At 38.8% G+C, this 24,965-nt stretch overlaps 1 protein-coding gene and 2 non-coding genes across 3 annotated transcripts in view; all 3 read right to left on the bottom strand.

Annotated features, from left to right (window-relative positions):
• The window catches only part of SSH2 (slingshot protein phosphatase 2), a 104,753-nt gene that overhangs the window by 39,837 nt on the left and 39,951 nt on the right, over positions 1-24,965 (bottom strand). The window contains exons 2-6 of the mRNA XM_065896990.1: positions 24,610-24,713; positions 18,821-18,885; positions 5,989-6,110; positions 1,200-1,268; positions 347-412 (exon numbers count right to left, since the gene is read on the bottom strand). Coding sequence (XP_065753062.1) covers positions 347-412; positions 1,200-1,268; positions 5,989-6,110; positions 18,821-18,885; positions 24,610-24,713 — 426 coding nt within the window. The remainder of the gene's footprint in view (positions 1-346; positions 413-1,199; positions 1,269-5,988; positions 6,111-18,820; positions 18,886-24,609; positions 24,714-24,965) is intronic.
• Positions 11,518-11,587, bottom strand: LOC136139590 (small nucleolar RNA U2-30). Its single transcript, XR_010657110.1, has one exon. It is a non-coding gene; the product is annotated as a small nucleolar RNA U2-30 (small nucleolar RNA).
• On the bottom strand, positions 11,726-11,805 carry LOC136139591 (small nucleolar RNA U2-19). Its single transcript, XR_010657111.1, has one exon. It is a non-coding gene; the product is annotated as a small nucleolar RNA U2-19 (small nucleolar RNA).

Consider the following 24,965-nt stretch of genomic DNA (forward strand, 5'->3'; position numbering starts at 1 on the left):
GTTCTAGACTCGGCTCTAGACTGCTACTAACTTAGTCAATGTGTCCCTATAAAACTCAGTTCCAACTGGCTATCTGATCCATTGTCTTCCAGAGTCTAAGAGCACTTCTGAGTTTCACTTGTTCACCAACGCTGAAGGCCTTCCATTGTGATAATCTGGAAACTGAACTTCTAGGTCATCTTTAACTATGATGGCCACACAGACAGATCACACAAAATCCCATACACACAAACAGATCATACAGCATTTTCATAAAGAACTGTGCCATTTCAAATACTACTTCTCACAAAATATTGTTCCAATAACATTAAAAAAACTTTCATAGAGATATTAAAAGTCCTCTTACCACATTGCCTGCACAGACACAGGTTTGAATATGTGAACTCTGTTATCTGTTGATACGCTGAACCCACTAAGGAAAACAGAATGAGACAAAAATCCATAAATGAGAGTAGGTTATTTCAGTTGTGAGTTTTCAAGGCTGTTTCCCAGGCTAGCAATTGCTGGCGCAGTAGAAGGTATCATCAGGCACTTTGTGTAGAAGTTAACTGGAGTATGGGACTTGACTGAAAAGCTTCAACGAATTGTCTGATTTTATCTACCAAGCAAAATGAATGGACTCCCACATTGGAGTCAGGGAATTGCATACTGTTTCCCAGCTGCAGCTATGGACAAACTGTTCTGCTGTATGTTTCTATTTGGAAGTCTTGTGGGTTCTTAGCAAACCTGACCCTGGTTTTATAAACTGGAGCAAACATCTTGGTCTCTTGGGGACACATTCTAAAAACACCAGTAGGTGGGGGTGGGGGGTCACTGGAAAGAACTGGCACAGGAATGGGTTATACTGTAGGCTGACAGCTGGCAGAGGCAACAAGAGATTATGTGAAACAGAACGTATCATCCTCTGGGAGAGCACTGCAACAGTCCCACGTGCTCAGACTAAAGAGCGAGCCAACAAACTAGCTCTTCTTTGTGTGGATTCTTACCATAGTCGGTCTAGAGAAGTAGAAGCGAGAGGCTCTGGCAAGCTGTATTTTTACTCTACTTTACAAAACAGGAGTTTAAAAGGACTCACTGAGCTGCTGACATGACAGTTCAGCTGGGCATAATGGGCCTCCCATTCAGCTGAATGAATGGGCACTAAGATGGAGCCCCACCCCTTGGCTTTCTGTAGGAGAATGAAAAGGGAAAGCTCTTACCCATCACCATCCAAATGAATTAGGGTGTCACTCCAGAGAGGCAGGACTAAACCCATGGTACAAGTGCTACTGCAAGACAAGAAATAGTCCATAAATTACTTCCTGTTACTCTAGGAAGCAGCTGTTTATTAATTCTTTCACTACGAAGGATAAGTCCCTAAGCTCTAAATTCTGACATAAGTGCAGAAATTTCTATCATATTACCAGTAACCCAACATATGTGTCCAGGAGCTGTTTTTAAACAGGTGTTAGTTAGGTCTCTAGGTATTAAACATAGAGAACTTATTGACTGAGCTTCCTTTACTGCTGTCTTGCAAATGGCCACTGTCTAAAAAGTCCAGGTGATCACTGACTTGCAACTGGCAGGTCTCAGCCCAAGTTCACAGCACCCAATTTAACTCAGAATTATTTCCAATGCCAAGAACTATTGCTAGTTACTGAAGACCTCTGAATATGTGATTTGCTCAATTCTAATCCTGAGGTTTACATAGATTTATTAAATACCAGAACGTACTCAATAGTCTAAAAGGGAAAAGTAATTGTTAATGGCTTGTAATCAAGTTAGAGAGACAAAACAGGCACATTACAACTTAAAAAAATAAAACAGTGCTTGGTGGCTGTGCACTGAAACAGCATTGCTGAAATGCAGAGTGAAGCGGAATGTCAACCACCAAAAAAAGAGTAGCTCTAGTATGGTATGTTAAAATATTATTTAAATCACACGCTATCCCAGGGAGGAAACTAGCTTTAAGTTAATGGAACAGGTTAGGATGGGAAGCCATGGACTCCCAATTGTGTCTCTATCACACCACTTCTCTGGACAACTATAATCTACCCTAGAACTCTGCCACTTTCTCTCCTTAAGGCTGCCATACACCATTTTCCCCTCCATCCAGTCTCCCAAAGGCTCCTACACACTCTCCCTTCCAATATATCTTAGAAAAGCAGCATGGTATAGTAGAAAGAACACCAGATGTAGGAGGTGGAACAGCGAAGTATGGTTAAGAGCATAGGCTCTGGAGTCAGAGGGGCTTTGGAATCTGGATTCTGGCATTAACTGTATAATTTTAGGCAAATTATTTAATTGTGTTGTGCTCCAGTCTCCTCATCTGTAAAACTGGGATAAAACCACCTCCTTTATTGGGCTGTTTTGAAGGTTAAATTAGATAACACACCAAAAACCAATGTGTACAACAGTGCCTAAAACACAATAACAACTACCACGTATTGAGCAGTTATACTATATCAAAAGATCTGGATTCGATCTCCTTCAGTATTTCAATTCCTTTTGACAGGTTATTCAACCTCTCACCACCTTAATTTCTTCATCTTAAAATATAGGTAATGAAACCTAAGCCTCACAGGGTTATCATAAAAATTTAAAATATTTAAAGTGAAACAATACATATGAATGTATTGTCATGTAAAACAAATGTTGAATATGAATCTGTGGTGGGTGCTCTAACACAATGGAAAGTGATTTTGGCAGGGCAGGGTGGGGGACATTATGAAAAGTGCATTAAAAACAACATGGGGGGGCTTCCCTGGTGGCGCAGTGGTTGAGAGTCCACCTGCCAATGCAGGGGACACGGGTTCGTGCCCCGGTCCGGGAAGATCTCACATGCCGCGGAGCAGCTGGGCTCGTGAGCCATGGCCGCTGAGCCTGCGTGTCCAGACCCTGTGCTCCACAACGGGAGAGGCCACAACAGTGAGAGGCCCGCGTATTGCAAAAAAAAATAATAATAATAAAAAAGTAAAAACAACATGGGGAATACTGAACTGCCACTGCTGCTGGAGTCACTGCAGGGCTAACAAAGGCCATTCCCTAGTTGGGCTGTATCTAAGGCTCTGCACTGCACTTGCTGCCCTGTGTTACTCACAACTCCACTAGTGATTCCAGAGTTCAGGAGATTCAAATCAAGATTGCAACAGCTTAGGCACATTGTAACCTTGGGCCTGAACTCCTGAACAGCTATCAAGCCAGGCCCTGGAGGGAGGAAGACTGCTCCACCACTGTTTCTGTTGACTAGATGAGGTGAGTACAAGGAAAACCTGTTTTGAAAATGGCTTCCCAAGGTTGAGCGAGTTATTTTTAGAGTAGTTTTTTTTTTTCCTTAAGTGAATGCTTAGCTAGGTCCTAGCAGCAAGTATAATTTGGGTATAAACATGAAGGATTTATAGCTTAGTGACAAATCTAGAAATTAAGTAACTACAGAAGATACCAAAGGTCCAAAAGAGTGTGATCTATGAGCTTGTGACCAGACACCAGTTAAACTTTAGACAAGTGACAATGATATGCAGGAACCAAACATCACATTTTCTGCTTGTATTCAGGTCAAAATGATTTTTTACATTAAGAAGTAGCTTTTTCACATGACAGGAAAGAGAGGCCTGAATTAGGCACACCTAGTATTTTTATCTAGTTTATCTTGAGTCTCATGAAATTTTCTCCATTAAAGTATAGTTACTTATTTTAATAGATACTCATCCCATTAAAAAATTATTTATTGAGTGCCGCTATGTACCAGACATTTCAAGGTGTTGGGGGTATGAAGAAAAATTATAAAATAATACCATAAAACTCTATTACTTTATAACTTGAAATATATACCAAATGTAATTTGGAAACCAAGGTTATACTTTTTATTTAAAAATGTATTACTTAAAATATAACACAATACTCAAAGAACTTATAAATAGGCTAAATAAATTGGCTGTAATATATCTTGAGAATTACTTGGGATGAGCACGTCATAAACAATCTGGGTTCCACTTTGGTTTAATATACTGTTTTGAAACATTAACTTTTTATATTCTCAGATACAAAATGATACAGATTCCTTCAAACAGCAACTGAGATAGAAATGATACTAGATTACTTGAGCAACAGTATTCTGAAGTGGGCAGCAATTTTCTTACTGTCCAAGCTCATTCAAACAGAGGGTGTAGGGGAATTCATAATATCAAATTTACCAAATAGAATGAAAACTAGTTTCTATAGCTTTTCTTATCACATTTTGTCTTCCATAAACGAAAATTTTCTTTTGTTAGTCAGATACGATTCAGGCAGGACTATTACCAAAGACAGATGCAGTTTACCGGGGATAAACTACTGGGCACCCACATTAATAAGCATTCTTTATGATTTCTGGGAACGTTTAGGACAAAGTGAAAGAGAGATAAGATTAGACATCTGATTTCCCAGACTCTGGGTCAGGAGAATCTGAAGTTGTCGCCTTCTCTCTCTAGGGCAAGACTCAAATGACATTTCCATGCAGCTCCAGTTCCTGTTTTATGGGATTTCCAAAGGAGGAGTCAGGGAGAACCAAACAAAGGAAATGAGATGGAGAGCAGCCCTGTCCACCTGATCTTTCTGCAATGATGGAAATGTTCTATAAGCGTACTGTCTGACAGGGAAGCCACAAGCCACATGTAGCTAGAGTACTTGAAATGTGGCTAGCTGTGGCTGAGGAACTGAAATTTTAATTTTATTTAATTTTAATTTATTTAAATAGTTACAATGTGATTAGTGGCTATTGTACTGGATAGTACAGATCTAGAGACATAAAAACCCAAATCAGAGGTCTTAAAGTACTAATGAATGTAGGCAAGGTAGGTATTCTTACAGGATAAATGCTTATTGAAAGATCTGTGTTGCTTAGGTAACACCAGAGGTTAAAACCATGCAGGAGAAAAAGCTTCCTAAATGTGGTTTACAAGCCTGTGTAATTTCAGAGTGTACAATTAAAGGCTGTAAGTGGTATACAAGGTAACAACTCTGGCCTTGTGATCCTGGTGAACCCACATATCATTTTCAGGTTGACTGCTATGTACAAGCTCAGGTAAACACTAGTTTGGGAATCTTTCTGGTGACAATGTGATTTTTTTTTTCCTTCCAACATCAGGACAATGAGAATCACTCTTAGTCTCCTCTTCTCTTTGCCACTAAATTCTCCCAGGCCTGGGTCACACCCCTAGCTACTCCACAATCGCATTCTAGTCCTGAACCAGGAAGTCAATGCTTTGAGATATCTGGCAGGATTTCCTGAGGCTTATTATCTACAGTGCAAAGATCTGCTTAGCAGCCACATTCCACAGTCTTCCCAAGGTTTCTCCAAAAAAAATGGGAAAATAAAATGGAAAGCAACAAACCTTAGAGGCACAAAAAAGCCAGGTGATACATGGCATCACCTTAGGTATCATCTTAGGATGTATAGTGCCGCTAAAGCCAAAGGTGAATGATTATAAAAGGTTCTCTTTTGAGTTTAAAAAATCATCCCCCCTGCCTTTCTTTAACTCAGAAGAAGAAAAAAGGAAGTGTAACATTTGACAAAAGCAAGGTGCAAGGCCATGGATATAAGAGACTGGAATTAAAGGGGGCTCTTTTTGCACCCAGAACCCACTGGTACACTATCACAAAGGGTGTGTGCCCCAGAACCACCAAATGAATCGTTACTGCTTAAAATAAAGAGGACTGCAAAGAAAAGCCAGTTTTTTTCCCCCCCTTGGAGATAGAAATTTAAATCATTTGCTTTATATCATTACCACCTAAAGATGAAAGGAAGAAGGTAAGGAATAGTGGTAAATTAGGAACACACAACCAAAGACATTCACTAAACATTTTTGTCTCTCAAGATTGTGTGACTAAGATACTTTTGATGTTCTCTAGTTTTACGCACTGAACTTTTAGAGTAGAACTGCATAAGGTGTTTTTGTGATAACTCAAAAGGTAACTGGAGTGGGTTGTTTAAAAAGAGGTTTTCTCATTCTCCCCTCTGTGGTACCATACCTGTCATTAGAGGAGAAATCCATTCCTAGGACGATGCTTTCTTCAGTGTCTTGTCTACCGTTAGTTGAAACCACTACCATATAGCGTGTTCGATTCTGGTAAGTACTTTCTAGTCTTACAGCCTGGAGGTTAATAGACAATAAAGAAATTAAGAAATTTAGAAGATCAATTTTAGATCATTCAACCCTTTTTACATCACCATTTTAAAGCATACTCAAGGAGATAGCAAAGCCAGTAATCAGGAGACCTAAATTCAAATCCCAGTTCATGGATTAACTATGAAAACTTCAGTAAGTTAATTGGAGGGAAATATAATAATACCTATTCCATTGGGTTGTAAGAATCATATGAAATAATGCATGTAAAGTACAGTGCTTGGCATATACTAAATGCTCAATAAATGTTTGCTATTAGGATAATTTATAACAATAACGATTACCAGGGCATGTTCTAATGATCTAAGAGTGGAATGTGAGGTATATGAATGTGAGCACCTGACTCACAGATCCATGTCCCGCAGACAATTATAACAGGAAGCAAAGTTTAATATCTAAGAGGAATATGCTCTATTGCATTCTTACAGATTATACACTACAAGATTTTCTTTAGTTTCAAATATCAGAAGTTTATATTATTTTTATCAAAATTATGGTATTTTAAAAGGTCCTTCAGAAAATTCAAATATGCACATGGTCTCAGATGATATTAAGGATTTACTGTTAGTGTGATAATGGCATTGTGGTTATGCCTTTTTCTTAAATATCTGGAGTGAGATGACCTGAGGCCCAAGTTTTACTTTAAAATCTTCCAACAATGGGAAGCAACAAGATATTCAGTAGGTGAATGGATAAACTGTGGTACATCCAGATAATGGACTAAAAAGAAATGAGCTATCAAGCCATGCAAAGACATGGAGGAATCTTACAGGCATACTACTAAGTGAAAGAAGCCAATGTGAAGAGGCTAGATAGATAGTATGATTCCAACTCTATGACATTCTGGAAAAGGCAAAACTATAGAGTCAGTAAAAAAGATCAGTAGTTGCCAGGGGTAAGGGGAGCACCAAGGATTTTTAGGGCAGTGAAATTACTCTGTATGATACTCAAGTGGTAGATACGTGTCATTACACATTTGTCAAAACCCATAAAATGTATAGCACCCAAAAGTGAACCCTAATGTAGAACTATGGACTTTGAGTAATAATGATGTGTCAACGTAGGTCCATCAGTTGTGACAAATGTTCAGCTCTTGTGGGAGATCGTGATAATGGGGGAGGCTATGCTTGAGTGGGAATAGAGGGTACGTGGCAAGTCTCTGTACCTTCTGCTCAATTTTACTGTGAACATAAAACTGTTCTAAAAAATGCAGTCTATTAAAAAAATTTGCTACGAGGGTAGATCTTCTATTAAGTTCACCACCATCGTCATCATCCTAAGGAGGAGGAAGAGGAGGGAGGCAGGGCTGGAGGGAACTTCTGAGGTGATGAGTATGTCTATGATAGAGACTGTGGTAATGGTTTCACAGGTACACACTTATCTCCAAACTCATCAAGTTGTATATATAAATATGTACTTTTTGTATGTCAATCGTACCTCAAAATAAAGTGGTTTTTAAAAAGTTCCAGCGAAGAAAGAATAAAAGGGGGAGATAAATGAAAGAAATCTGGCAAAATGTTGATGGCTATTAAAGTTGGGTAACAGGTTCATGCAGACATATTTTCTACTTTATATGTTTGGGAATTTTCTTAATAAGAAGGCTCAAAAAGATACTTTATAAACCTTAAAAATAAAGTAAAATGGCTACTAGTCAACATTTATTCAATTATTTACTCTGTATCTACAGTGTATATCATCAGGGCAGCCATGAGGATTCAATGGTGGAAGAGAGAGATATGGTTCCTGCCCTCACAGACTGTACAGTCTAGACTACTCTTCTTTTTATCTGTTAATAAAAAGCCAGGAAGATGTGCACTCGAGGCAATATCCTCTGTATAACATACTCTCCCACCCCCACTCCTTATCTCAGAAGAGAAACGGTTCCAATCCTATCACCTGGCTCAAGAAATCTGTCACAAATTTGTTAGAAATTTCTATCTGGAATTCTTTCAGCGCTACTCTTCTTGGAGTCTCCTCCTTCATTCTGTCACTATTCCAAAAGTGGCCAGGCAAAGAAAGAAAAGAGACATCACATGACCCACTTAAAAAGGCAGAGGTGAGTCGGTCCCTCCTGGCTATCTTTTCACCTCTACTCTGATACTCCTAGGAAAAGCTACTTGTAAGCACAATCACCTGAAGTAACTACATTAAGCTTGTCTCTAATAAAGAGCTGATACACCAAGAATGTAATTCCCACCATACTAACTCCATGTACCAGGTAGAGAGCTGTACTGCTGACTTTTATGTTCCATGAAATAATAGAACATTTCAAACCAAATTTGCTTGTGAGAAGCTAAGAGGAACTACTAGTTAAACTGACGAAGGTCTAGCCCTATTTGGCTGGGACCAAGTGAGCATTATACACATAGAGCTATGAGTAGCAGTAAATGCACATGAGGGGGACTGACAGGCAGCACAGACTCTATGATTCTAGAAACATTCCACAAAATATTAAACTAACCAAAAACCTGGTGCAGGTAAACTAGAATTTCTTATAAACAAGATCTCAGATATTATTACATATCTAAACCTGGGCTTGCTTTGGCAAGCTCTGATCTAACTGTTCAGTTTCCTGAATATGTATGTTACAGGCCTTTTATCCTGTCAAAGCTCTTGAGAATTTCTGGAAAGGCTCACATGCAAATGACATGGAAACAACTAAACTATGCTTCTGGTCATTTATCTATAACTTCTACACCAACTAGTGGGGACTGATTGGCTAAGCTGAAGCTGATAAAGGTAAAAACAAAAACAAATAAAAGACCTCCATAAATATTACCTATTACGCAAGTTATCAGGCCAAGTTAGCAGGTGGGTAGCAAGTTTCTTTGTGATATTCAAATAAAACATTAGTTGTTTCTCTTTTAAAAGTGAGGTGTGTATCTGTTTATCTATGTATCTATTTAAAATATAAAGAGCATTTCAAATGTTTGGCCCTCCCTTGCTTAATCTAATCAGAACAGAAGATCCTAAACCTAATGGGAAAGGCCCCAGTCATCTCACACTGATTTAGGCTTGAGAAACTGGCACATCACGGATTCATTCCATTTTAACCTTCTTAGATGGAAGAATAGCACTTAGAGGTCTTGGGATTTGATCATGGACCTCTAGATAGCACCTACAGTTATTACTAAACTTTTACTAAATGGAAGTGGAGCTGTAATCAGTGGGTGAGAAGCCATGACATTAACTTAACACCTACATCCTAATTAGAAGGGCAAGATCAAAAATTTTTTTTTCATTAATTAATTTATCTTTGGCTGCGTTGGGTCTTCGTTGCTGCGTACGGGCTTTCTCTAGTTGCAGTGAGCGGGGGCTACTCTTTGTTGCTGTGCATGGGCTTCTTATTGCAGTGGTTTTTCTTGTTGTGGAGCATGGACTCTAGGCACGCGGGCTTCAGTAGTTGTGGCATGTGGGCTCAGTAGTTGTGCCTCACAGGCTCTAGAGCGCTGGCTCAGTAGTTGTGGCGCACGGGCTTAGTTGCTCCACAGCATGTGGGATCTTCCCAGACCAGGGCTCAAACCTGTGTCCCCTGCATCGGGAGGCGGATTATTAATCACTGTGCCACCAGGGAAGCCCAAAATCAAATTTTTTTATAAAAATTTTTTTTTGCAATGCCAGGGAACAGACCTGAGGCTTTGAAATTCCCTTTAAGCTTCAAGATTCTAGATTAAGGAAATAAATAAAAATTTAAGAGCCACAGCATAGAGAAAATACTAATACCCACCCTGGTTTGAGGTCTATTTCACTCCTGTGTTGGGGAGATTAACAAAATCTAATAATCTAATTTGATTCATTAAGTCAATCAGAGAAATATAATTTAAAATGGCAGTTTGCACATAATACCCTAATATTAGAATTGGCAGGAATTCCAATGTTTCCTCAGTTTCCAGAACTCACATGGAATAGATGACAAATAAGGCAACAATTCAGATGCATTTGATTAAAGTTCTCATTGAAAAGGATACTACTGAAGTTTACTCTAATCGCCCAAATAAAATAACATTTTGTTTTTTTAACGTCTTTATTGGAGTATAATTGCTTTACAATGGTGTGTTAGTTTCTGCTTTATAACAAAGTGAATCAGCTATACATAAACATATATCTCCATATCTCCTCAACATTTTGGATTTAAAAAAATATTTTTCTTATCTATCTATCTATCTATCTATCTATCTATCTATGGTTGGGTCTTCCTTGCTTTCCCTAGTTGTGGAGGGTGGGGGCTACTCTTCGTTGTGGTGCACAGGCTCCTCATTGTGGTGGCTTCTCTTGTTGTGGAGAACGGGCTCAGTAGTTGTGGCTTGCGGGCTCTAGAGTGCAGGCTCAGTAGTTGTGGCACACGGGCTTAGTTGCTCCACGGCATGTGGGATCTTCCCAGACCAGGGCCCAAACCCGTGTTGCCTGAATTGTCAGGTAGATTCTTAACCACTGCGCCACCAGGGAAGTCCCAACGTTTTGGATTTTAAAACGTGGCAGCAATAGCAACTGAGAAAATTATTCCAAGAAAGTCCATTTATTGCTAAATTTGGAATAGTACAAGTTTCAGGAGAACTGGATCCAGCAATCCTAGGTCTGACAAGTCATCTCATTTTCAAAGCTCATCTTATCAAAGAATGTTAAAAACTTCCCTTGTTTAAACGCTTAATCTGATTATAAGCAGTTCACAAACCGATACAACAACTTCTCTGCTCAGCATCATCCAGCATCAGGAAATACTCCTTAAGTTTACATTGCACCTTTGTCTTTAATCTATTTCCAACAAGAATCTTACATCATGCCCCTACATGCAATGTTTATCCTGAGGGAAGCCACATTATAAAGTCCCAACGTCAGAAGGCAGCTCACGCAATCCATCAAGAAAGAAAGGTTTCAAAAGTATGCAAATATTAAATTCTAGCCAAAAGAACAAAGTTAATACCTAAAATTAAAATAGACTTCAGATGTGACACTAATGAACTAAAGAACACTGTCTTCAAAAGAAACAGAGCTTGAGGGAGTCTCTGGATTTTATTATTTTAAAAAATCTGTATGAAATTCTTTAAAAAAAGACCCTATGGGAGGACCTCCCTGGAGGTCCAGTGGTTAAGACTCTGCCCTTCCAATGCAGAGGGTGCAGGTCGGGGAACTAAGATCCCTCATGCCGTGGGGTGCAGCCAAAAACAAAAAACAAAAAACCCCTGCAAACCCAATGACTTATATCTGTGCAGGCATTAAAAACAGATTTATTTACTGACATGGAAAGATACCCACAGGAAAGTTTGACAAAAGCAGGTTATAAAACAACATTTAGATTTTCACCTGTTTAAAAAAAAAAAAAAGATAAAAAAGGCACTCTCTGACATGACACATACTTTTTTTCTTCTTTCATTTCTGAGCTCAGATCAAGTACAGAAACCTTAATAGTTATAAACCTCAGTAGTAAAATCTTCTCATCATGGCTCAGAACTGATTAGCCTTTCATACACACACTGCCCCTGCCCCCAACCTCATTCAACCACTGACAAGTCTTCAGTGATCCACTGTCACCTTATAAGTACATAAGCCCTTACTTATGTTTTAAATTACTTTATACTTTTGCTTCTCAGTACTACAGAGATCATGCATTAGGTAGACTGCAAGGTTTTCTGATGCTCAGATTTGGCTATTTTCATCACTGACCCAGTTCAGTAAGAGCAGATCGCAGAGAATCAGACACATACTCTTACACGTACACTTAAGATTAGAAGGATACTCATCCAAACAGTAAGAATGGTTTTCTTGGAGTATAGGATACAAACTGATTTTTACTTTGCCTTTATGACTCTCTGTACTGTCTGATTAAAAATAAAAAAATTAACCCCTTTTTCTTTTTGGAAAAAAAACAAAACAAAACCAAAAGACTCATTTTCTTAAATTCTCCTGCAAATTACTCAAAAACAACTCCTAGTGCCTTGTCAGCACCTCACTGCTAGTTAAAAACACTAGCTTAAGTTACTTTAAATGTTAGCAAAGCTCTTAATTTCCCAGTCTATTTTTTTTTTAATTAAATGGGTCTCTGATAATGTGCAAGAGCACTGTAAAACCACTGCCTTCATATTATCAGCTATGGTTTTCCCAAGTACTAAAGCTAACGCTTAAGATTGTATTTATAATGCAGAGCTTCCCTGGAGGAAAAATTAGTTTAGTCCTATTTTCAATGCTAAAGCAAAATGTGGGATTTAGTGCCTTTATTTGTTGTTGGGTTATTAAAAAAAATAAAAGCAGGAATTTCAGTTAACTATCAAACTTTTAACCTGATGCACAATCCCCAGAATGAGAGTTTCAGCATTTCAAATTTAACTCAAAACAAAAGGCTTTGCTTTGAGTCTACAAATGCTCCTTTCAGTTAGAAAAGTGCTAATTTGTCCAAAGTCACACAATGTATTCACTCATTTTCTTGAAGATGACTCACTCAATAATCTGAAACATAATGACTATGTGTTTGTAACAATTCAAAACAACTGCTGTAAAATGGCTTGTCACTTGAGCTCTGAATTAATTTAAAGGCGTCAGTTACATTTTTTGAATTTGTATTTTATAAATGTAAAGCAGCTGAAGCTGCATACTTCAGCAGGAAGGAAAAAATTTAATTGCCAATTCTGCCTTAGTAACTGCTCCCTTATGCTTTCCCAAGTCTCTTGTGGTTGAAATTATTTTAACATTCAGAGATGCAACCCAAATTCTGGAATTTTATTAATGAGAAAGAGACAAAGTGAGTAATAGACCTCAGCTTTAGCTCTACCAAAGCAAATAATTTTTGGAAACTAGCCACAAATTTCTATCTCTATTTCTAATATATGCAAGTGACCATTATTATGGGTTTTAGAGGGGTTGTTCTCAAAGTGTGACTCCTGGACCAGCACCATCAGCATGACTTGAAAACTTGTTAAAAATGTAAATTATCATTGCCTCCCGCTCCCCAAATCAAACTCTTCAGGTGGAGTCCAGCAAATGTCAGTTTAACAAAGCTCTGGAGGTGATTCTGATGTACTCTAAAGTCTGAGCATCACTGCTTTAAAATGCTAATGCTGTAAGAATTGGACCCCACTTTTTTCACTTAAAAAGAAGTGTTTAAGATAGAAGTATATCAAGAAATATAGACAAGATTTATGTAAGTATAATGCTACGTTAGGATAAGGATATAAAATAATTTTGGAGGGACTTCTTATTTCAATTCCTTTAAATTTCAAAGTGAGTTTCTCAACAAAAATTAGTGGCCATGTCAAGAAGGCTATAGAGGCAGCATTCAGGAGAAAAAATGACAGAATCTAAACACAGAATGATCAGTGTAATTACCATAGAGTTCAGAGGGCTGATCATCAACTTTCCAATCATTCATGTATTCTACTCATTATCTCTCTTCCCAGACACAAAGCAGAGATCAGCTATTTGGATTTCCACAGATACATTAAGTTCAATTTCCAAGTTATCACCTTAGCCCAGAAGGGCTCGTCACCACGCACCTGGATTATTGCAATAACTACCCAGCAGGCTTCCTGATTTAAGTTGGCTGCCTCCTCCCCTCTACTCTGTATTAGCTTTTTTTTTTTTTTTTTTTTGAGGTACGCGGGCCTCTCACTGTTGTGGCCTCTCCCGTTACGGAGCACAGGCTCCGGACGCGCAGGCTCGGTGGCCATGGCTCACGGGCCCAGCCGCTCCGCGGCATGTGGGATCTTCCTGGACTGGGGCACGAACCAGTGTCCCCTGCATCGGCAGGCGGACTCTCAACCACTGCGCCACCAGGGAAGCCCATCTGTATTAGCTTTTGAGGAATATTTCTTAGATACTGTAGCTGTCAAGTACTCATGGAACATTCTCCAGGATAGATCATATCTTGAGTAAAAATCAAGCCCTGGTAAATTTAAGAAAACTGAAATCGCATCAAGTATCTTTTCCAACCACAACACTATGAGACTAGATATCAATTACAGGAAAAAATCTGTAAAAAATACGAACACATGGAGGCTAAACAATACACTACTAAGTAACCAAGAGATCACTGAAGAAATAAAAGAGGAAATCAAAAAATACCTAGAAACAAATGACAATGAAAACACAATGACCCAAAACCTATGGGATGCAGCAAAAGCAGTTCTAAGAGGGAAGTTTATAGCAATACAATCCTACCTCAAGAAACATGAAACATCTCAAATAAACAACCTAACCTTACGCCTAAAGCAATTAGAGATAGAAGAACAAAAACCCCCCAAAGTTAGCAGAAGGAAAGAAATCACAAAGATCAGATCAGAAATAAATGAAAAGGAAATGAAGGAAACGATAGCCAAGATCAATAAAATTAAAACCTGGTTCTTTGAGAAGATAAACAAAATGGATAAACCATTAGCCAGATTCATCAAGAAAAAAAAGGGAGAAGACTCAAATCAGTAGAATTAGAAATGAAAAAGGAGAAGTAACAAATGACACTGCAGAAATACAAAGGATCGTGAGAGATTACTACAAGCAACTATATGCCAATAAAATGGACAACCTGGAAGAAATGGACAAATTCTTAGAAAAGCACAACCTTCCGAGACTGAACCAGGAAGAAATAGAAAATATAAACAGATCAACCATAAGCACTGAACTTGAGACTGTGATAAAAATCTTCTAACAAACAAAAGCCCAGGACCAGATGGCTTCACAGGCGAATTCTACCAAACATTTAGAGAAGAGTTAACACCTATCCTTCTCAAACTCTTCCAAAATCTAGCAGAGGGAGGAACACTCCTAAACTCATTCTACAAGGCAACCATCACCCTAATACCAAAACTAGACAAAGATGTCACAAAAAAAGAAAACTACAAGCCAACATCACTGATGAACATAGATACAAAAATCCTCAACAAAATACAACAAACAGAATCCAACTGCATATTAAAAGGATCATATACCATGATCAAGTGGGGTTTATCCCAGGAATGCAAGGATTCTTCAATGAAGGCAAATCGATCAATGTGATACACCATATTAACAAATTGAAGGAGAAAAACCATATGATCATCTCAATAGATGCAGAAAAAGCTGTTGACAAAATTCAACACCCATTTATGATAAAAACTCTCCAGAAAGTAGGCATAGAGGGAGCTTACCTCAACATAATAAAGGCCACATATGACAAACCCACAGCTAACATTGTTCTCAGTGGTGAAAAACTGAAACCATTTCCACTAAGATCAGGAACAAGACAAGGTTGCCCACTCGCACCACTATTGTGCAACATACTTTTGGAATTTTTAGCCACAGCAATTAGAGAAGAAAAAGACATAAAAGGAATCCAAACTGGAGAAGAAGAAGTAAAACTGTCACTGTTTGCAGATGACATGATACTACACATACAGAATCCTAAAGATGCTACCAGAAAACTACTAGAGCTAATCAGTGAATTTGGCAAAGTAGCAGGATACAAAATTAATGCACAGAAATCTCTTGCATTCCTATTCACTAAAGATAAAAAATCTGAAAGAGAAATTAAGGAAACACTCCCATTTACCACTGCAACAAAAAGAATAAAATACCTAGGAATAAACCTACCTAAAGAGACAAAAGACCTGTATGCAGAAAACTATAAGACATTGATGAAAGAAATTAAAGATTATACTAACAGATGGAGAGATATACCATGTTTTTGGATTGGAAGAATCAATATTGTGAAAATGACTATACTACTCAAAGCAATCTACAGATTCAATGCAATCCCTATCAAACTACCACTGGCATTTTTCACAGAACTAGAACAAAAAATTTTACAATTTGTATGGAAACACAAAAGACCCTGAATAGCCAAAGCAATCTTGAGAAAGAAAAATGGAGCTGGAGGAATCAGGCTCCCTGACTTCAGACTATACTACAAAGCTACAGTAATCATGACAGTACAGTACTGGCACAAACACAGAAATATAGATCAGTGGAATAGGGTAGAAAGCCCAGAGATAACCCATGCACATATGGTCACCTTATCTTTGATAAAGGAGGCAAGAGTATACAATGGAGAAAAGACAGCCTCTTCAATAAGTGGTGCTGGGAAAACTGGACAGCTACATGTAAAAGAATGAAATTAGAACACTCCCTAACACTGTACACAAAAATAAACTCAAAATGGATTAGAGACCTAAACGTAAGGCCAGACACTATAAAGCTCTTAGAGGAAAACACAGGCAGAACACGCTGTGACATAAACCACAGCAAGATCCTTTTTGACCTGCCTCCTAGAGAAATGGAAAGAAAAACAAAATTAAACAAATGGGACCTAATGAAACTTAAAAGCTTTTGCACAGCAAAGGAAACCATCAACAAGACAAAAGGACAACCCTCAGAATGGGAGAAAATATTTGCAAACGAAGCCACTGGCAAAGGATTAATCCAAAATATACAAGCAGCTCACGTAGCTCAATATCAGAAAAACAAACCACCCAATCCAAAAATGGGCAGAAGACCTAAATAGACATTTCTCCAAAGAACATATACAGATTGCCAACAAACACATGAAAGGATGCTCAACATCACTGATCATTAGAGAAATGCAAATCAAAACTACAATGAGGTATCACCTCACACCAGTCAGAATGGCCATCATCAAAAAAACTACAAACAATAAATGCTAGAGAGGGTGTGGAGAAAAGGGAACCCTCTGGCACTGTTGGTGGGAATGTAAACTGATACAGCCACTATGGAGAACAGTATGGAGGTTCCTTAAAAAACTAAAAATAGAACTACCATATGAGCCAGCAATCCCACTACTGGGCACATACCCTGAGAAAATCATAATTCAAAGAGAGTCATGTACCACAATGTTCATTGCAGCTCTATTTACAACAGCCAGGACACGAAAGCAACCTAAGTGTCCACTGACAGATGAATGGCTAAAGAAAATGTGGCACATATGTACAATGGAATATGAGCCATAAAAAGAAACGAAACAGTTATTTGTAGTGAGGTGGATGGACCTAGAGTCTGTCATACAGAGTGAAGTACGTCAGAAAGAGAAAAACAAATACCATATGCTAACACATATATATGGAATCTAAAAAAAAAAAAAAAAAAAAGGTTCTGAAGAACCTAGGGGCAGGACAGGAATAAAGACGCAGACCTAGAGAATGGACTTGAGGACACGGGGAGGGGGAAGGGTAAGCTGGGACGAAGTGAGAGAGTGGCAATGGACATATATACACTACCAAATGTAAAACAGATAGCTAGTGGAAAGTGGCAACATAGCACAGGGAGATCAGCTCAGGGCTTTGTGACCACCTAGAGGGGTGGGATAGGGAGGGTGGGAGGGAGACACAAGAGGGAGGAGATATGGGGATATATGTATATATATAGCTGATTCACTTCATTATACAGCAGAAACTAACACAGCATTGTAAAGCAATTATACTCTAATACAGATGTTTAAAAAAAAAAAAATACTGTAGCTGTCCCATGTAACTTCTTGGCTCAAAAACCTGTAATGCTTCACTACAGATTACTGAAAAGGTAGAGGTACTAAAGGTATTAAATATTAGGGGGTCAGGTAGGGAATGTAAATGAGTGGAGTAGTCCACGTGAAGATTAAATGGGTAGAAATACTTTTCACTTTCCACAAAGAATCATACTCATCCCATTTTTACTTTCCTACTTTTATTAGATGTTTTATTACAAGGCAACAGTGAAGGAACGATGACAAATGGTGACACTTGACTTTAGTGTGCAGGAGACAACAGAATATGTACAAATTACAGTAAATTAAGAACCCAGGCCATACTGATGTCCTCACCCTACCAAGTCTAGCCAAGTTTTGCCATGTAAGAATAAGGTCCCAGTGTGGTCAGAATTCTTGATTTTTCATGAAAAGCCCCAAGTCTGGATTTCTATGTGAAATCATCCAGCTTTAAAATTCTGGCTCAGATTTAAAACAACGACAACAACAGCAACAAAAACCACTGTGTGGTCCAAACAAAACATATCTCTGGCCTGTGGACTGCCAGATTGAGACCTCTAGTTTGGAGCATTAAGTCCCTATTTGCCTGCCTTGTCTTTTGGTATTTTAACTTCCCTGTATTAACAACAGTCCCCATACGTAGGCAGCATTTTATACTCTGATATACTTTAGTGTCCGTTTGATTCTCTCAACTGTGAGAGGTAGAAAAGAGATAAGGAAGCAGGCACAGACAGACCAAGTGATTTGTCCAACATCATATGGTTGTCACTAAGCCCAGGTCTCCTGACTCTGAGACCAGCATAAACCTTTGGCCACTTAACTCTCTCCCTGTCCCTCTTATGTGTGCTTTTGCTTCAGTCATGCCCTCATCTAGAATGACTGTCTTCTTTCCTTCTGCCAATCTCATCATCTTTCAAGACCCAGCTTAAGCTCTACTGTCTATATAAAACCTTCCTCAACTAGGTTAAGTGGCCCAGTTTCTTTTTTCTGAATTTTAATTGGTGTTATGGTCAATAACTTACAAACTGGCGCTCATCAAGTCTTGAACCAAATTATTTCACATCATTTCAGATTAACTCATATCCCCAGTTACATTCTAAGCTCTTTGATGATGGGGACATGTCATTCTTCTTTTCTATTCCACACAGTTTTTATGCTGGGACATAAAAATGACTGTTTAATGTTTGCTATCTTAGACAGTCTTTTGAGGAAGAAAGTTATAATAATACCTCTAACTTACCAGCCTGATGTTGTCTTCTGGGCGGAGTAATATGAACATTGCTTGGAGATGCTGTTGGAGGTCACCTGGTGAAATTTACAAAACAAAGGATAATTATTCTCCATTGTAATGTTAACAGAGAGGATTCCTTCTACCCTAATAACTTGTGTAAAAGAAAGTTCTGGTTCACTGAGGGACTCTAATTAGACACAGAAATTGAGTGAGTGTCTTCATATGAATGGATCTCTATACATTCACTTTTAAGTCTACACTACATTAAAATTTGCTTCGTGTTTGTCCTCTGGAAGCTGCACTTGAAACCAGTCAGTTTTGTACCATGATTGATGTTGATGAGAGCGATGGTGAAATGTGTTGGGCAGAGAAAGCACTGGCTGTGCTTTCAGGCCCACTGAAGGTGGAATCAAGGGAATCTTGAAATGGGGATGTATGGTATACAGTGTTAGAATTATCTCTAACTTTTAAAAAGCTAACCATTTTGCCATTCCTATCTCTGTAATTGTGATATTCAGTTGCACTTAATCTAAGAAGAATTTTAGATTCCCCCTAGAATAATGTCAACAGTTAAAAATGATTTCCGCATCAGTAGCTGATATTAAAAAGATATTAAATACAGCAGATCTCAAGGGATATATATTCTAGTGAACATATTATTAGGTGCTTTAAAATGGCCAATCAGGGACTTCCCTGGTGGTGCAGTGGTTAATAATCTGCCTGCCGGGCTTCCCTGGTGGCGCAGTGGTTGAGAATCTGCCTGCTAATGCAGGGGACACGGGTTCGAGCCCTGGTCTGGGAAGATCCCACATGCTGTGGAACAACTGGGCCCGTGAGCCACAACTACTGAGCCTGCGTGTCTGGAGCCTGTGCTCTGCAACAAAAGAGGCCCCGATAGTGAGAGGCCCGCGCACCGCGATGAAGAGTGGCCCCCACTTGCCACAACTAGAGAAAGCCCTAGCACAGAAATGAAGACCCAACACAGCCGAAAATAAATAAATAAAAAAAAAAAAAAAAAAAAAAAAAAGAATCTGCTTGCCAATGCAGGGGACACAGGGTCGAACCCTGGTCTGGGAAGATCCCACATGCCACAGAGCAACTAAGCCCATGTGCCACAACTACTGAAGCCTGCACACATAGAGCCCGTGCTCTGCAACAAGAGAAGCCACTGCAATGAGAAGCCCTTGAACCGCAACGAAGAGTAGCACCTGCTCGCTGCCAACTAGAGAAAGCCCATGTGCAGCAACAAGGACCCAACGCAGCCAAAACTAAAATAAATAAATAATAGCCAATCATTATTTCAATCCTCACTTGCTTTTATACATCCTATAAAACTAAGTTGAAATTTCTTTGTATTAAACTATTATAGGTTTCCTCAATTTCCCTGTTCTGTACTATAAAATCGGAAGCTTTGGCTAGTAGGAGATAATTAGATAATGTGCTGTCATAAACGATAACAATCAGAGAACAAAAAAACTTCATTCCTGACCAACCCTTTTTCAAGAGTCTCAAGTGACTAATGTGGCTGCATAATCATGGATGCCACCGTAACCTGTTCTCACATTGGTCTTGGAATCTACATACATAATTTTCATCCACGTAACTTCACAGCTGTTAATGATGAGATGAAATGCTGATATGTGCAAGAAGTAGAGAGAGATAGGAAGAAAAAAAAAGTACGTTGGCAAACAAGTAATGTTTGTCCCTTGTGGCTTGTGGGATCTTAGTTCTTCGACCAGGGACTGAACCCAGGGCCCCTGGCAGTGAAAGTGTAGAGTCCTAGCCACTGGACCACCAGGGAATTCTCCCCTTTCTTCCTCTTAAAGAACAGTTTTCTTGTCTTTTTCTCCCCCTCATTTTACTGCTGGCTTCTGACCAATTCCATTATTGCAGAATCTTTCAACTTTCAAAATTAAAAAGAAGAGTCATTATGTTTGGCCATTCTACTATACTTTAAACCCAGAGACAGAATCTAAGTCTCATGTGCAAGAACCAGTGTGGGTTCACAGTACAAATCCAAGAGAAATGAAAACATATGTCCACACAAAAAACCTGTACACAAATGTTCATAGCAGCATTATTCATATTAGCCCCCAAATGGAAAAAACTCAAACGTCTATCAATTGATGAATGGATAAATAAAATGCGGTATATCCATACACTGGAATATTATTCAATCATAAAAAGGAATAAAGTACTGTTACATACTATAACATGGGTGAGCCTTGAAAGGGGCCACGTCTCAAGTGAAAGCTGCCTGTCTCAAAAGATTGTTTATATGGTTCCACTGACATGGAACACCCAGAATAGGCAAATCTATAGAGACAGAAAGTAGATTAGTGATTGTTTAGGGCTAGGAGGGAGGGTGGGGGATATAGGGAGTGACTGCTAATGGGTACTGGGTTGCTTTTTGGGGTGATGAAAATGTTCTAAAATTAGATTGTGGTGATGGCTACACAACTCTGTGAATGTACTAAAAAAAAAATCCCTGACTGTACACTTTAAATGGGTAAATTGGGTGAATAATATGGTATTTATGTCTCAATAAAGCTGTTAAAAATAAAAGAATCAGCGTGGGGAGACAAAGTGTTAGGTATAAACAATGAAGAATGACTACAGTTACAATTGAGGTAAGCAGCTCAGGCTTTTACAAAATTAAGCTTCCTTTTGTTCTCTCAGGACAAATAACCTAAAGAAAGAATTTTCAGGATGGAGAACTTCTAGAGGAGAAACATTTCTGGGCAAACAGCAGCCCTAAGACTCCACTCCAAGCACTAGTGGCCCAAATATCTAGCTGGACCTTCTTAGAAGGTCCGACAAAAGTCAGGGAGCCCTACCCCTACAGTAGGGCTTCCTACGCGAGCTGGGTATGTGGAAGTTCAGATTCGCTAGTGGTGAAAAGTACTGCCATGAGGTATTTCCTCTTGGGAAACTGTCCTTCATAGAGACTAATAGAGGCAATATACCCGTACCATTAAGATCCTTTTCCTACATTTTGTTTTCATATGCTTCACTGCTGGTAGCCAAGTTTTAGACTTCAGTTTGATTTTAAAGACTTTTGGTTGTTTCTCTTTAAAATGTTAGCAGACATTCACTTATAATATCACTTTTTGATTACAAAAAAGTACTTGGATATTTTTAATGAAGCCCAGATAAAATTCTAACTCGTTCAAGAAATATGCATAAGAAAGTACAATTAGACAGAGTAAGCCCTTGATCTGCTTGCAATTCTGCCATCATCTTTCAGTTACTGCCGACTCAGCCAAGGGAGCTCCAGCTTATGTGAAGGTCTGGCTCTGTGAGCTGCATTTATACTCACACTGCCTCATCTGTTCTGGTCTGGATCACAAGTAAAGTCCATTCATCTTGTGTTAAATCTGCTTTTCTTTTTGGTATGGAGAAAGCTAAGTGAACAAGGTCAAGTAGAAACCTGGGTGGCAGCTGAAAAGCCACTGACCCCACTTACTATTACATGCCACAGAGCAATTTGCCTAACATCTTAGTCAGACACACTGGATTTAAACCAATATTTTGTCTTCTTTTTACTGTGATAAATATCCACACCAAACAGAAACCCAAAGCTCACCTGGGTCTACTTCCTCTGTGCATTCAAGTTTTTGTGGTGTTGGGGAGGAGATCCCCCCTTGACTCTGGTGGTTGGTGTTGAAGAGGAAGGTTTTTAGAAAATGTAGTACAAAGCTAATTTTCCAAAGAGTTTTTTCATCTGCCCCTTTTAAAATTTTTCCATGGCTGGAGAGTTTTGGTAGGAGGATAATACTGTCCAATGAGATGGATTATAATTCTGAGCTGCTACATTTGGAACTAGATGAAGGTCCAAACAAGAAGTAGGGCAGCCACTAAAATAGCTAAGATTACCTGCACTGGAGTTAAACTCACTACTGGCTCCATGGGACACAGTACCTCTGGCTTTCACCTCTGACCTACACACTCAAGGTTTACAGTCTTCTTTGTTCTCTTCTTAGTAATTCCAATTGCTTCCACTCCTGGACATCACACGTCATCAAAATGGCACATTTTGGACAATAAGCAAACACTCTTTGTATAGCACTGATTAGGATTTCTCTAATTGGTGTCCTCAGGACAACTGACTTTTTTTTTTCCCCCAAAATGACACAAGTTAGGCTTGCTGTTAGAAGAGAGGCATAAGGCTGATTATCTTCCTTTAAACTGTGGATATCCTATACCTGGAGACCTCTTTCTCTAGACCAACTTTCTTCAATTCTTTCTTAACCTCATCACCACATGCACCTGACTTTAGAGAAGTCTAACATATGGAAATATTAAATGCGTACACTACTGTTAGTGGGTGTGATACAGTGATTTATAATAAAAAATATATATATTTGGTCTTTGTCCAGTTCCTGGCACAGAGCTGTTAACATCATTGGAATTTCTTTCTTTCTTTTTTTTTTTTTAACATCTTTATTGGAGTATAATTGCTTTACAGTGGTCATTGGAATTTCTTAAGTGATGTGGAGCAAAGAAGGTGTCTTTTGTTCTATTAATGACTTGACTCTATGAAAGCACCTAGGGATGGGGGCTGGTTGCCAGGGGAACCAACCTTGTGATTAGAGGGTTGGAACTTCCTTATCTGGGCAGGGGAGAGGGGCTGGAAGTTCAATGGATCACCAATAGCCAACAATTGAATTAATCATACCAGTGTAATGAACCCTCCACAAAAACCTAAAAGGCCAGGTTTCAGAGGGCTTCCAGATTGGTGAACACATGGAGATTTGGGGAGGGCATACACTCAGAGAGGGCACAGAAGCTCCGTGCCCCTTCCCACATACCTTGCCCTACGCATCTCTTCCATCTGGCTGTTCCTGAGTTATATCCTTTTATAATAAGCCAGTAATCCAATAAGTGAAATGTTTCTCTGAGTTCTGTGAGCTGCTCTAGCAAATTAAACAAACCCAAGGTGGGGGTCATTGGAACTTCCAATCTACAGACAACCCGGACTTGTGACTGGCACCTGAAGTTGGGGGTAAGGGGGGCAGCCTTATACAACTGAGCCCTTAACCTGTGGAATCTGACACTATCTCCAGGTAGATAGTGTCAGAATTGAGGTGAATTGCAGGACACCCAGCTGGTGTCTGAGAATTGCTTGGATGTGCGGGGAAACAAGCCTCATATTGGTACTGGGTGCAGAATATTAGTGGGTTATTTCAAAATCAGAGTATCACACTTATCCCTAAGTGAACATTTATTTGATGATTCCTTGTTTCTATAAAAGTCCTCTGAATTAAATTTCCAGTCTTTTTAGCGTGAACACAATCAAGAAGTAGACTCTGGTATTTAAGAACTGGTATTTTAATATGTGATATCATAATTCTTGTTAACACAATAGTGCTACTGAATTTACTTATATTAGTAATATGCCGTATTAGTCTCCTCATAACATCACTAGAGAGCAGACAGAAAAAAAAAGTCATCTTTGGTTAATCGATTTTGCATAGAGTCTGAAGAAACATCTGAACATCTTTTAGCTGATTACCAAAACCTTAATCGAGATGTCACATAAGACTTCATTAGTGTATTTTTGTGCCTGATTATTTTTCCAACAAAAATTTATTGTTGAACATCTACTTCGTGTATAAGGTATTCTGCTAAGTGCCAGAAATATGGTCTATGAGAGCGAAAGAAAAGTGATTACAGCATAGTACAATGTTTTCACCATTACAGAACTGTTGAAGAAATGGCGATGAGGTACTCAGTCTTTTAGAACAAAACAAAAGGTAAAGAAACCAAGAAAAGGAATGGCATATGTGGAGCTTTACCTGCATGCTTATTGCGTCTGTGGCTGATTCTTGGTGTGGATGAGCCATTTCCCCGTGGCAGAAAAAGGGCAGCACCTTTGACCGTTAGAAAGCTCTCGCTGATGCTATAAGGAAAAAGTAAAAATAAATAAATAAACAAGTAATTTAAGGAAGAAAATCAAAGAGTAAGATGAAGACCGACTTTGGGATTATTTTCTCTTCCCTATTCTAAAGTTCCAACCTCATGGGATGAAGTAAAAATAAAATCAAAAGAGCCTCTGATAAACAACATGGTCCTTCCTACTGTATAGCACAGGGAACTATATTCAATATCCTGTAATAAACCATGATGGAAAATAATATGAATACGTATGTGT

Source organism: Phocoena phocoena, chromosome 19, assembly GCF_963924675.1.
Source record: "Phocoena phocoena chromosome 19, mPhoPho1.1, whole genome shotgun sequence".
NCBI lineage: Eukaryota > Metazoa > Chordata > Mammalia > Artiodactyla > Phocoenidae > Phocoena > Phocoena phocoena.